The sequence below is a fragment of the Notothenia coriiceps genome, unplaced genomic scaffold, assembly GCF_000735185.1.
Source record: "Notothenia coriiceps isolate Sejong01 unplaced genomic scaffold, NC01 NC01_scaffold00000323, whole genome shotgun sequence".
Taxonomy (NCBI): Eukaryota; Metazoa; Chordata; class Actinopteri; order Perciformes; family Nototheniidae; genus Notothenia; species Notothenia coriiceps.
In genome coordinates this window covers 50,709-64,726 of record NW_011333024.1, presented here as the reverse complement: position 1 = coordinate 64,726, position 14,018 = coordinate 50,709, and the positions used below count along the sequence as shown (strand labels likewise).

Sequence of the window (14,018 nt, the reverse complement as noted above, 5' to 3'; positions counted from 1 at the left end):
GATATACCTGGTGATTTAAGAGGACATCGTTTAGTTAAGTTCAGTCATTTTCATTGTGTAACACTCAAATACATACAGCAAACAAATTCACGTCATTACTTTTAAAATAGTAACAAACCAAATATTATGACCCAAAAAGGTCAGTGCTAGAGCCTTAGCTTATACGTACCATTTTTACATTCATTATTTTGTACATTTGTCATTGCATACTCAAAATAAAATAATTGATCAAAGTAAAATATATGTATATCATTGTTTCCCAAAAATGCCATATCTTAGTTTAAAATTGTATAAATAAGATCTTAAGTATCTTAAGTATAATACATCTTTCCATTTTCCTTTAACACATGGTTTAAGTTACTAGCTCTTAGACTATTATACATATGTGTTTGAAATACGTTCTTATGTTTGTAAAAGACACAAATTCCTCTTAGTTCACAGACAAACTTTAGTACTTTAGACATTACTTTCAGTTTGTGTGCTGTTGAAATTAAATTTTTATTATTTGTCCACAGTTAATATCGGTAAGGGCTTAATTACAGAAACTCTTTTTTAAGATGTGCTACAGCAGATTGTTCAGGAGTAAAATATAAAAGCAGTTGATACAACAAAACCGGATATGTCAATTATTTTTAGTTTATATCAATTATATAGGAAAATATATATATTTTTAGCTATTTCTAAAGTTTACATTTTGTTGCAACACAGGTTGTAAAATATCTCAGCAGATGAGCTGACTAGTCACATAGTATTTAGGCACAGTGGTTCATAATGTGGTGGCTGACATGAGAGGACATTCACACAAACTCTGATTATTCTAACATCCCATGAATGCAGCATAATGCCCTGTCTCACAATTGCAACAAATGAAACATATTTTTTGTGTCTGCCTCCTGATTTGTATCCACTCCAGAGTTGAAGGTCTTCTTCTTCTCATAATTCACCCTTCTGCCAAGTTTCATGCAAATCAGGCCCGTACCTTTTCCTTCAACCTGCTGACGGACAAACAAATAAACAGACCAACCAAGCAGTAATACAACCTCGTTGGCAGAGGTAAAAAAAAAAAATTGCAACAGATTGTCATTGTTTGTTTTGTATTTTAAAACGGGGTTAGCCCTGTCAAGCCTGTGTGACATTATGGAAATATAATAATCTTAAAGTGTCAAATGTGTAAAAACTACAAAAACAAATTGTGAGCCTGTGATTAGTCACAAGTTGACATTACTTTGTATCGAATGGGCACAAAGCTCAAAATAAGGGAACCAATGCTTACCCATCATGCACAGCTCCTGCAGTCACTTACTTTACGTTCCTACAACTTACAGGCGGACCAATACTCTACAACGCAACTCTTTTCAGGTTTTCACCCACCTTTTCATCCTCTACAACAAACTCCCAGAGACACTTTGCATCAGCTCTCTACAAGCTGCCATTAAAACATGCATGTTTAAAGCCGTATAACATACAAAGCCATCACAATCACAAAGGGCACAACAAATTATGAGTATCTGTGCTAACATAGTGGTCCACATAACATCAGTTTACCCAGTTATCTTAACGTTTAAAATGCAGCTGAAATGTTTTAATGTTTAAACGATAATGCTGGGCATAAGCTTTAACTTTCTTATGGTAAACAAATCCCATTGTAAGATCAAAACCAACAACTTTTTAACTTTCCCATCCTGTCTGTGGCTTTCAACCCTAAGCCAATTTGTTCCAACTTGGTCTTGAATATATGGCCTACTTTAACTAGTATTAGAATTTTGTTTTTGTTTGTCTCTTTTCATGGAATCTGTTTACGTAAAATTACTGAACTTTAACATACTTAGCAAAAAATGTCTTACTAGCATACATGCTTTATTTTAAGGAAAGAAATGAAAAACTCTGAGGCAATATAACATACAGTACATAATATATAGTATATATATCCTTATAGATGGACCCAAGTGAAAGTGTTTGGAAATGATTGCGCTCTTCTTTGTTGTGTATCAGGGATCCTGTTAGGAAGGATTCCTCCTCTTCACATACTGCCGCAGGTACTGGATGGCCGACAGCGCACTCACATTTGCCAGCAGAGCTGAACAGGATTAAAATAAAGGTTAATGTGAAGAATTGTCAATTCACCAAGTTACAAAGTACTCTTCATAATGAATACTTAAAGCCCTTCAACATGTGGTTTCAAAAATTAATTATATCTCAGTTAATATTATGAGTTATTGATTTTTAAGGTGTTCACCCCTCAAAAACTCATCAGATATTTAAAAAGGAAATGCAGGACATCACCCCCAGAAAGAAGCTGACGGAGTAAAGATGTTGCACTGTCTTTAAAGTTTGCATTTTAGACACCAGTTACCTTTGTAGATTATTGACTAAAACAGCAGAATATCAATACAAGGAGTTGTTGAATTAAAAAAAAAGTGCCTTCTGTTACTTTTTTTATACTGTTGAATCAAAACAAATATCTTGTTAAATAAAGAAAATAATATTATTTCCACCATTATGTAAATGCGTTCATCGAACTGAGCACAAAAGGCAAGAAAAAGTTGACATTGTGATGACGATTTATAAACGAATGATGTATTGTGAAGCCCTGGAAAAGTTTCATACCTGCTTTCCAGGCATCAGCAGACTCAGGATCAGATGATTTTAACACCCAGGAGGCAAAGGCGATGCAGACCATGCACATATCCGACTGCTTCAGTGAGGAGAAAATGCCCTCTTGTCCTGTAAGAGACATAAACAAGAATAAACAAAAAAGGAGGTTATGTTTGAATAAGATGTGCTCTGGTGTGTTTGAATCCAGTCTGGAGAATAAGCAGCTCAGACGTACTTGTTGCCTGTAGAGCGTCCAAAACCCTCTTCTGCAATGCTAGCTCGCTAAACAGCAGAAAAGGAGACGAAGAGCCTCTCCTGGCAGTGAGCACTGTGAGTGGTGGGTCCGCACTCTTTGTGGTGATCTTCTCAACCTCATCTGGGAACACCGTGGCTCCAGATCTACTGCACCAGATGCTCCCTTTGTCAGGAAAGCGAACCTTCCTCATCAAACTTTTCCAATTGTAAAATCCATTTGAGGCAGACACCCCGCAATCGTCCCTCTTGAAGAAAGAGCTAGACATGATCCTGAATGGGGAGATGTCGCCCTCCTCCTCGAAGTCTGAGCGCAAGAAAACAAAGTCCGGATTTGGGAATGTGAGTTCTCTGATGAGGGGCTGAGAACAAGAGAAAATGGGGATGGGTTTCTCCTCACTGCGTGGGAAATTGTAGAGGAAAGAGAAGGACATTTCATCGCTGAACGCACAAAGAGAGTAGTCATAAACCATTGAGATGTCAACTGGATCATAGACTTTAACACATTGGGAGTCTCCGTTTGTCCTATCATCGCTGTAAAGGTATTCAAACACTTCAGGCAAGGATATCTGATCATGTTCACCCAGTAAAGATGTAGGTATTTGTGTTCCCAGGCTGTCGCTAGCTGTTAAAACCACATTTTCTTCCAGAGATGGACAGCTGCTGAGAAACAAACTGCTCTCATCTTTGCCGAGTAACAACTGCAAAGATAAATCCTCTGTTTTGAAAGCTGATAGATTTTGCAAGCTTTTGCTTTTTGTGATCGGTCTTGGCAACCCAAGTCTGCTCAAAAGGAAATCACTGGCTTCCTGATCCTCTGCATAGTCCTCTAAAGGCACAGGTGTTTCAGAGCTTAAAGACTCCTCTTTCTCATATGCTGTGAAAGGAGAGTCGCCCGGGCTCTGTTGGCTTTTGCTTTGAGGGTCAGGACTCTGGTTCCTACTGGCGCTAAGATACTGCCAGTACTCTTCTTCAAAATCGGACGTGGAGAACTCGCAGCTTGAACGATCGCGCTTGGATTCGTCGGGCTGTGTGAAATAGTCTGAATCAGCAGTGTCAGATGTATCCATCAGAACACCATCAGACAAATTATACTCCACTGTGTCGAGCAAAGGGCCATCTGCGTTTGGTGTGACTGTATCTCTGGGAGGGGTGCTTCTACCCACCCTGAGCTGCAAAATGTCATTTATCGTCAACTTTTCCATTTCATCCCAAAAAGCAGAAATGGCGTACACAGGTCGAGTGTGTCCCGCGGCTTCGGCGTATGTTTCAGGGCTGTCGGCCACAGAGCAAGGGGTTACAGTTAAATCAGGAATGGGGAGCAACTGATTTACTGAAGAGCCACCAGATGCTAAATGATTTACTTCCTGTTTTTGGAGTCCAGGTGTAGGTGCAGGAAGTGTGCTGTGTGTTTGGTTATCACATGTGGAGATATCCTCTGGCATTCTGTCTGCACTTTGCCCAGCAGATGGCTGAACATCGGTGCTTTCATGACCTTCACAGTTAGAAGCTGGTACATCATAAGAAAGCATTTCTCTATCTTGCGTGTTGTCTGCCTCGGTAATCTCAGTCAGATTGAATAGATAGCTGTTTTCTGTCAGTGATAATGAGCGTTGCAGTTGTTGATGTTCCTTGAGGAGATGCTGAAGATCCTCCCATGATTCGGTAGCTGACAGATAGCTTTCAGAGTCAAAACTGTGAGTGGAGTAGAACTCAACACCGTCTTCATATACGTCAGACTCCACACTGTCTAACTTTATCGGTTTTCTGGGTGTAATTCTGTTGTTTGATTTGAATTCTACTGTTGGCTCAATGATATTGTCTTGAGGGGAAGGAGACATCACCAGTTGTTCTGACAAATTGTCTTCCTCATCAGAAGTTAAAGACATTTGCGATGAATCTGAAATGACTCCCATCGGCACACTCTCAGAATCTGTTTCAGCACATTTTTTTACTAAGTTACGTTCTACCTCAGATTCATTATTATCTTTTGTCTTCTCTAATCTATAGTGGTTTTCAAGTGATCTTTCCTTACGAGTTTTTTTTTGCCTTCGTTTTTTTTTCACAGAGGCAGCGCGTACTCCCTGTCGTGCAGGACTCTCGTTCACTGTCACAAACCAGCGCTCTTTCTCTGCTCTTAAACCACTCACATCCTCACTCACAGATCCGTCTAGCTCTGTTAGGTTGTAGGAAATGGGGTCAGGTTGCTGCGTGGATATGAGGCCATGAATGTCAGTCTCAATTTGCACAGCTTCATCTCCTCTTTTCAGCTCTGACGATTCTCCCTCTGAACACTGAACATTTAGTTGCTCAATTTGCAGTGTAGTTTTGATGTTAGCATGTTTCTCCTCTTCGATGTGCTCTGCTGTGTTGAAGGCATTTTCTTCAGGATTACCACGGCCTGCTTCAGCTTTAGTTTCTCCTGCTGAACCACACTGAACCACCTGCACTGATACAGACTTCACACCATCTGTGCAGTTCTCTTCCTCCATGCAGCATCCTGCAGCACTGCCTTCAGCTCCATCACTGCTTGCAGCACAGCTGTGCTCTGGCTCCTGATGGCCTGCGCTGGACACTGAGCTTGGGTTGCCCAGTTCCTCTGAATCACTGAGGCTCCAGCTATCAGGGCAAGCGAGCGAAGGCTGCACCAGACCACACCCCTCGCACTCCTCATAGAAGCTGGTCCAGTCATCGTTTGCAATGTGAATGCTGTGATCCAAATCATCCATTTTATATCTCACATGCTCCTGAATCTGAAAAGAAGAAGACAAAAGATCAATGTTGGAAAGGTGGCATATTTAGGTATATTGAATAGGCCAATGCAATGTGTTTCAGTACATCCTTGGTATCCCCACTGAGTTACAGTTGAAGTTCCATCAACTAATTTGAGCTAAATATAGAGCGTTGGTTAGGAGTTTAACCTTGCTTGAACATGCTCCTGAGTTAGTTCAAAGCTTGAGAGGGCAGCTAAGCAACACCAGAGTACTACAGTCACAAGAGCCATAACAGATCTCAAAATATTCCGGTCATATGACCTGATATGAAAAATTCAGCTGTCCAATGTCAGGACACAACATGCTGTATCAGCATAGCAAACATACTCAGTGAGGGTCACTGATGCAATGTTTATAATACCTTGGATTTAGCACTTGATCACATTTGTAGTATGGTTTAGCTACAGGTTATTGTTTGAATGTTATTTTTGAGGTGTGGAGTTGTTAGGATCGCTTGCTCTGCGTCAAAGTCGTTTACAGGTCTAGTCGATTACATAATCAACTTGAAGCATATCGTTAAAGAGCGTTTATGTTTTTTAGTTTCTATAGTACAAAGAAAACCTACCTGTTACAGAATGACGAAGCGTCCACTTTGAGGTGTCAGTTCTTACTCCCTGCAGGGGCATTTCAGCTCTGATGTCCGTCTGCCCTTGTGTATGTCAGACCGGGGCCTTTCACTCGACTGTTATAAATAGAGTAGTATGTCCAGTCACATGTAGCTGCAGTCGTCCGTCCCTCTATTACCAGAGGTATGACATTTCAGTACCTTAAAAATACAAGCCCTCTTACAGTCATTAGAGGTGACTCCCAAAATACATTCCATTATAACCCTGTAGAAGTGCAAGGACACAAGACACATTGCAGATGGATCATGGGTATTATTTATACATAATTCACATTTATTTAAGACATTAACAAATATCAACACATGCTACTTCCCTCTCATAGAAAAAAAAGAGATGAATCCACAAAACTTTGTACGTCATTACAAATCCCAGAGAATTTAACCATCTAATCTTTGTTTCAATTCTTACACAGAAGTACTTGAAAACCCTTTGAAATCAAAAACGCAAGTGTAGAATGAGTCGTTTTTTTATTTTATTAACTGGTCTTACTTTAAATATTTTTGAACACATTTGCCAGTCTGTCTTTAGATCGTGTCAGGGTATGTGTGATAGCAAAGATATATATATCTAGATATATATATCTAGATAAACCTATATATATATATCTAGATATATCTATATATATATCTAGATATATATATATATATCTAGATATATATATATCTATCTATCTATCTATATATCTATATATATATATTTAAGTCCTCCCTAAAACCTTAACAGCATTGTGATATTCAAAATCATTTTAATTGATGAAAGCTATATTTCTCCAGCGTCCCTATCAGAGAAGGAAGACATATGTATATTATCTATTTACATAGAGATAATGATAGTACCCTGCTGACCACAAGTGAATATAAAGACATGTAATACCTTTGTTTCTCATTTGTTTAATAAAACAATACAATTATAATGTGATTGGCAGAATAACTTGTCGGTCATGTAAAAATAAATTAATGTCTGGCACACAGTTAGGAATTATTTATTCTCTTTATTTATTAGCAGCAGTAATCATAAAATAAACATAACAACTTTTAATTTGTCTTTGAACGATATGAAAACACAGCAGCGTGAGTTCATTTAACTGAGGAAAACAATGGTTATGGAAAGGTGCTTTATTTCTCCAAACATTACATACATAATTCTGCATGGCATTGAAACTAGAATATGTACATTACCTCATTACAAAAGCAATACGTTATTTGTATAAAACAATATGTACATGTTTCAAGCTAATGTTTGTCTGTAAGTCAAACACATCAAGCAAAAAGGGGAATATTCATGGAATGATTGCTGCCTTTTATCTGGTTCACTTCAAGTTGCTTTAGTGTCATCAACATACAGAAATATATCTAGTTAAATAGCAAATAAAACTTAGATATCTAGCCTCGTTTTAGGATAGTGTACAGTAAAGGCCACTGGATATCATTTAAATACCCAATTATTCCTCACATCATTCTTAAATGTTTCCTGGCTGTTTTAAAGCTGATAATGGCACAGTAATCACAGTAATGGCACACAGTTTTCTTCAGACAACATTTGGCAAAAAATTAATAGAAGTCAAGTAAAATTCAAAATGCAGCAATATAATGCCATCCATACAACAACAACACAAATCACAATCACACTTGGTGGCAACTAGTCTTGAGATTTTCTTTTAAAAGGATGACCTCAGACGAATAAAGTGCACGAGGATTCAGTAATTTTATATTCCTAAAGGAAAGAGATCTATTGGAATCTAGATATACTTTAGGGACAAAAATATGCATTTTAAATGTCAGATGACAGTCCTTCCTATATAAAAATATGAACTTTAAATTCTTCACCTCTTTCATGTTTCACTGGGTCTGTTGTGGAACAAAATGTATGATGCGATGCACAATGCCGTTGTTCATGAGTAATACATTCACCTTGATTAAGCTCACAAAAACAATAAATACAAATGCAATAATAAAAAAACTAAAGCAATAACACATTCATCCATACGGTGTCTTTAGTAACTCACACTAAAATACCCCGCTATTTGACACATCATATATTCTGTTGGTCTGATTGTAATCAGTAAACCTCAGTGCACTTTACAAAATGTAAATAAATATCACACATGTAAATAACATTCTATTTAGCAAAATATAAAATGTCACTGGGCTGTCACTTTCCCCCCCCTAAAAAAGCCCTGTCACTTGGTCACTGGCTTTATAGTTCTTTGCTTTAAAAGGAGTAGTTGGACATTAGAAAAAACAAGTTTATCCGCCTTCTTGCAGTGAGTTGGATAAGAAAATCAATACCACTGTCAGATCTGTTAGAAATATGGCTATAGACAGCAGCCGGTTAGCGTAGCTTAGCATACGGCTGCAAACAGCTAGCCGGGCTTCGTCTCAAGGTAACAGATCTGCTCACCAGCACCTTTTAGCTCTCATCACAACTGTAATATTGTTCGATAAATCAAAAAACCAAAGTGTAAAAGCGATAATTCACTAACTTCAGTCGTGGGACCCGTACCAAGTGGAAAAGTTTTCCCATGTCAGTTGTTATACACATTTTAAAGAGATAAAACATGTTAATAAGATGAGAAGAAGCTTAACTTCAAAACATTTCTTAATTCGACAAGTCCACATATCGAAACCATCTAAATAAGTAAACTGATGACATAGTTCAAACAGCAGATGGATAATAACAGTGTTAACTTGTAAAAACAAACGGAGTGAACCGACAGTGCTGCATGCCTGTGTAAAATAAACACAAACCAGCCTATAAGGTTTAAAACTTACAGAGAAATACTGAAACTAGTTTTGTAAAAAAAACAAACACATTTAACATAAATTAGTCATAGAGACTGTGTCAAGAAGACTTTTTTAATACAGCCCACACTCTTGTAAAATAGAGGAAAAGTAACAGCCCGAGTGACAATAATGCAGCATAAGCAGCTTCAGTTAAATATGGCTACCTACGTACAGTACAAGCCACCAGGTGTTCTTCACACTGCTGAACCTTCACATGATAAGAAGAAAACCTTACATCGTTCCTGAGCGTTCTCTCCTACCAGCACTCCCTCCCCTCCTCCTACTCTTCCCCGTCCTACACATTATAAACCTGGGTGGTGGATGTGGTAGGTACGGCGGAGGCAGCGGGCTGCTCCCTTCTGACATATCTTGGCTTCCTCACTTCAAAAGAAACAGAAAACAAAAGGCAACATAAATCACCTTTGATGAAAACAGGAGAAGACAAGCACTGGAGACACTAATAGCAGAGATAACTCCAAGCTGGATTTGTATGCTTTGATCACGTTTCGTTTGGGAATTCAAGCTTGTCATCAGCTTTCATATATTTAACACTTGTCTACAATGTTGCTAAATAATCCCTTTTACTGTTGGACTGCTTCCATTAGTCATAGCTTCACATACAACCAGTTCAGCAGGGTCAGAGAATCAAAGCAGGAAGTTCCTGGTTAAGATAGTGAAGTCGTCTTACCTGTCGAGGAGGGGATCATTACAGCCTAGAAGAGAAAAAAACACAGATATGTCTTTGTACTACAAGACACTCCTGAGGATATGAAAAATAAAATCAAACATTGTGAAGGAAACATAAAATGTACTCACTGTCTCACTTGGTTGGAATATGAAGGCTGTAAGTGCACAAGATGTTGTTATGTTTCAGTTTAGCTGACTGAAGAAAGGTATTATCACTGGAGCGTAGCATTAACATTGTGTGTACATGCTTTAGTATATTTGATCTAATGAGTGTGGTGGGTTGACAGCACTTTGTTTGCATAACTACAGTCTCTCAGAGCGGCGTAGTGCTTACCTTTGTTGCGGCGGTAGAAGATGTTTGGGAGTCTGTTGGAGCGTTTGAGGTAGAAAAAGGAGGCAACAGAGAGGATCAGGAACAGGCTGATCAACAGTGTTCCCAGAAGAAGAGAGGCTGCCACACCTGGCCCTCCTGTTGAGAAATATTAGAAAACACACTAAATGATTTGTGAGAAAGGTTCTGAATATATTAGATGCTGGAGCTATTTACTATTACATCACACAGAGGTTGTAACCTGTGGAACTGGGTTCTTTTATCTAACTTACATTTCAAATGATAATAATACAAACGGATTATAAAAGCTTAACCATGGTTCATTTACTCAATTTAAAGGACATCTGCTTAAAACTGAAATTGCAGTTGTTTTTGTATAATTTAAACTTTAGAAATATATTCTTATAGGCCAAGAAACAAATAATATGCTTAAGCTAATGGATTGAGATATCTTACCAATTTTTGGAATGACAGTCGTTACAGTTGTGTGATTTTTCCTCTCCAATGTATAGTCTAGTGAGCACACAAAAAGGGCATATTTAAAAGTTAAATGTGTTACATTCAGACATTTTATTTATTTGAAAACAGGCCTTGTCCTTACTGTAGGTGCAGACTGTTATGTTATCCAAATCCACAGCTGCTGAGTCGCAGAATATGCAGACAGTGTTGCTGTTCTCAAGGACACGCAAGAAGCATCCTGAAAAGAAAAAACAAGAAAAATCCCATTTCCTGTCCTTTTGTACCATGGTCCAAATAAATATGAATTCCACTCTGCAATGTAATAGTCACAACATTAGTGAAGTGTCTTTCCCAGGGACACGACGACATGCTGACTGCAGTGGGGTTTGAACCTGTGACCCCCTGATCCGAACACCTACGGACAACCCACTGCACCACACGCCCCATTATATGTAGTATATATTGCTGAAGTTTAAATATTTTGTTTATCCACTAAAACTGTTTGCCAGTTTAAAATGAATAAAAAAAACTAAAAGGCTGGTTTTCTTTTTTTCACACATTGCTAAGCATAAGGGTAACACATCAGCACATAGACTGACATTGAAAAAATATGAATTCTATATAAAATTGGGAAATTCCTATGTTGCAAGGTTATGAAGCATGGCAAGGGAGTACAAACGAGAAAGTAAATATATACATATCAATATAGCGATACACGCATTTATGGGCAGAGTATCATTTCACTCTTGCTTATCTCTAACCGAAAAGGATACAAATTAAAGTAAAGTTAAAAAGTGTAGCTCAAAGTTACAGTTTGGTACGTGTGCCAGGATGATTCAAAGCTCGAAAACATTACCTGGCTCACAGTGGGTGTCATTCGAACATGAATTGTTCCCTCTCTGTTTCTCGCTGCAGCACTCAAGCGAGTTCTGATGTAAAGCCTACGGACCAAACCACATTCACAGATTAACAAATCAGTATTTCATGAGAAAAGCACACATTAACTCTTTGGCTGAGTAACATCCGTTTTTCTACCTTAGTGACAGGTGTCTCGGGACTGATCAGAATCACAGTTGCAGCCAAGACCAGAAGGAACGACAGAGCCATAATCAATGCCTAAAAGATCAAACAGACTTGATTAAATACACCTCACTGACTTTGATGAGATCAGATACATTTGCCTATTAAAAGAAGAGTGCTAAAAAAACAACACAATTTCACTGGTTTCTTATATACACGGTATATAATAGATTGGTCTAATTTTACATATCTGTGCTCTGCTGTTCGTAGTTGCCGTTTTTCTATTTTCTTTTCTTATTACTGATGACTAAATTAAAAATATATGGACTGAGTAGTTCAATTTGAAGTTTATCTTTATGCACCCAATTTACAAAACTTAGAAAAGTAAAGAAAGGATATACAGTGCAGAAATAACCAGAAAACCCACCAGCCTTATTCAAAGCCTGCACCTAAATAATTTTAAAATGTCACAAAATTAGTAGTGGAAGTGAAATGCTGCCCCCTGTTTATTTGAAGCATGGAGCCATGCATCAGCCCACACTTTGTGCCTTTAACTTAACTGATGTCACAATATAATTATAGGTTCAAATCACCTTTTGGCTGAGAATAGGTTTAACATATGTTTGATGTTGTATCCTAACTAAAACGTTAGAGATGCACACAAACACCTTAGTTTAAATACACACAGAGCTCTCATTCCTGTATATCTTTTCTGTATAACTTTTACAACTACATTTTTAATGCAACGCAATGTATTGGTAACGTTAGAGCTTTAACCAACATATTTAATGTCTCAGTCATTTGCATGTAGTGTGCTAACGTCATTTGAGTTACACAGGATACATGCAAGGTGTTTAGCTAGCTAGCACCTGTCACAGGGAGAAGTTCAGTCTTCGGTCAGGAGATAACATTACGATACCAGCGTTAGAGAAGTAGATTCACTGACTTATCCTTCAAATCTGTTTTATAATCACAGACAGAGCAGCAGCACATAACTAAAAGTTAACTCACCTGCCTAGGCTTTGGCCTGACCAAACTCCTTGATGTGGTGTAATCAGATTCAGATCGGTTTCGCCGCAGAGGTATTTTTTTTTTAGAAAGTCACTGATAGTTTGGCAGATTTGTCATCAACACACCTCTGCAATTCAACCACAGACTGTCAGTGCGTAGCTCATTGCTGTAGCTACCTGAATTAATTTAGCATGCACACTTCCGGGTACGATTTTCAAAATAAAATTACAGGTATTTATGTGAATAAAAGATGTGGATCTATGAATTGGAAAAACTAATTTGAAGGTTGCAATAATAATAATAATAATAATAATAATAATAATAATAGCAACATGATTGATTGGTGTTTAATGTACATTAAAGGGTCACTGGACAGTCATAATTCATAAAGTAACTTGCATTGCTTTAAGAACCATTAAATAATAATAAAGACTGAGGCTGATTTATAATTATGCTGCATCATAACAGGCCCACTCGAGAACAAATATATAACAATGAAAATGTAATTAATTGAAGCATTTTTTAATACATGACTGAGAAATGAAATGAAACATTGAATATCCCCATGTTTCTGAATGTGAATGTAACAATAGCCTACTATTTCAATTAAATATTGATTTTATTAATTGATTTTATTTGATAAAATCATTTGTATTGAAAATAAAGTGTGTGTCCCCTGTTTGAATGTCCCCCCTGTTACTCTGATTTGAATCCCTCTGGACACGCCCCTTTACTATTCTACTATTTGTATGACTCAAGAAGAAGGATACATTTTGAGTGGGAAATAATCTTCAAGAAGCAGAGTGAATGCGTTCTTCCTTCAACGTTTTTCTAATGTTTTAAATAACTTAACTATTGCGGTAAAGCATAAAATGTCCACCCTGATATGCTCTAGGTATGATAGGTAAGAATGGAGCAACCAGCTCGAGTAAGCTAGAATTTGAAAGTACGCAGCCGAAAAAAATCTGCCCCTTCCTACAGACTTCCTTCAACACACACGAACGCGCACATGACCAATGAGGGCACGAGATACGTTTGTGCACGATGGAAGGTTGACAGGCAGGTAGGCCGTCCAGTTATTTTAGCCGGGCCGCCTCAGATGATTGGTCGTGCTTTTTACAGCGCCACGGCTTCCACAGATGAAATGTTGTTTTGTATTTATTTATTGTCAAAGCATTTAATGTATTCATTGCTATCGGGATGTTAAGAGCATTCCATGGATTATAACAAAAAGTGATTCTGAAGTGAATTACCTACCCCACCTTTTAGCCAACAAAAACAAATACAAAATCTTCTAAAATATTGACTTTTCTGACGGTCCCCAAACGCAGCCCGGCCTCGCTCTGGAAGGTCGTATGGCGGGAGTTTTAAATCCTCGCGAGTTTACAACGGCCGGTCTAATCATATCTTTTTCATCGCTGCGAACTGTGAGTCATTTTAATACATTTATTTATCCCCAAAACAATTGCATTCTACCGAA

General features: G+C 37.9%; 2 protein-coding genes across 2 annotated transcripts; both read right to left on the bottom strand.

Annotated features, from left to right (window-relative positions):
• Positions 1-433: 433 nt before the first annotated feature.
• Positions 434-6,301, bottom strand: perm1b (PPARGC1 and ESRR induced regulator, muscle 1b). The gene is made up of 4 exons (XM_010766986.1): positions 6,187-6,301; positions 2,831-5,600; positions 2,608-2,724; positions 434-2,077 (listed from the first exon to the last, which is right to left on the bottom strand). Exons 2-4 carry the CDS (start codon positions 5,574-5,576, stop codon positions 2,001-2,003), a joined length of 2,940 nt encoding a protein of 979 aa, XP_010765288.1. The 5' UTR covers positions 5,577-5,600; positions 6,187-6,301; the 3' UTR covers positions 434-2,000.
• A 917-nt stretch (positions 6,302-7,218) lies between these two features.
• On the bottom strand, positions 7,219-12,714 carry cunh1orf159 (chromosome unknown C1orf159 homolog). The gene is made up of 9 exons (XM_010766974.1): positions 12,539-12,714; positions 11,543-11,623; positions 11,364-11,448; positions 10,650-10,745; positions 10,505-10,561; positions 10,052-10,186; positions 9,847-9,872; positions 9,719-9,743; positions 7,219-9,411 (listed from the first exon to the last, which is right to left on the bottom strand). Exons 2-9 carry the CDS (start codon positions 11,612-11,614, stop codon positions 9,326-9,328), a joined length of 582 nt encoding a protein of 193 aa, XP_010765276.1. The 5' UTR covers positions 11,615-11,623; positions 12,539-12,714; the 3' UTR covers positions 7,219-9,325.
• Positions 12,715-14,018: the final 1,304 nt, after the last annotated feature.

Excerpts from the sequence above, each read along its gene's own strand:
- cunh1orf159 (XM_010766974.1), bottom strand. The coding sequence starts at position 11,614 with ATGGCTCTGTCGTTCCTTCTGGTCTTGGCTGCAACTGTGATTCTGATC. Across the intron at positions 10,562-10,649 it reads CATAACAGTCTGCACCTACA|ACTATACATTGGAGAGGAAA; the intron begins GTAAGGACAAGG and ends TGTGCTCACTAG. Across the intron at positions 9,873-10,051 it reads CTTCTACCGCCGCAACAAAG|CCTTCATATTCCAACCAAGT; the intron begins GTAAGCACTACG and ends GTGCACTTACAG.
- perm1b (XM_010766986.1), bottom strand. The coding sequence starts at position 5,576 with ATGGATGATTTGGATCACAGCATTCACATTGCAAACGATGACTGGACC. Across the intron at positions 2,725-2,830 it reads GGACGCTCTACAGGCAACAA|GACAAGAGGGCATTTTCTCC; the intron begins GTACGTCTGAGC and ends TGTCTCTTACAG. Across the intron at positions 2,078-2,607 it reads TGCTGATGCCTGGAAAGCAG|CTCTGCTGGCAAATGTGAGT; the intron begins GTATGAAACTTT and ends AATCCTGTTCAG.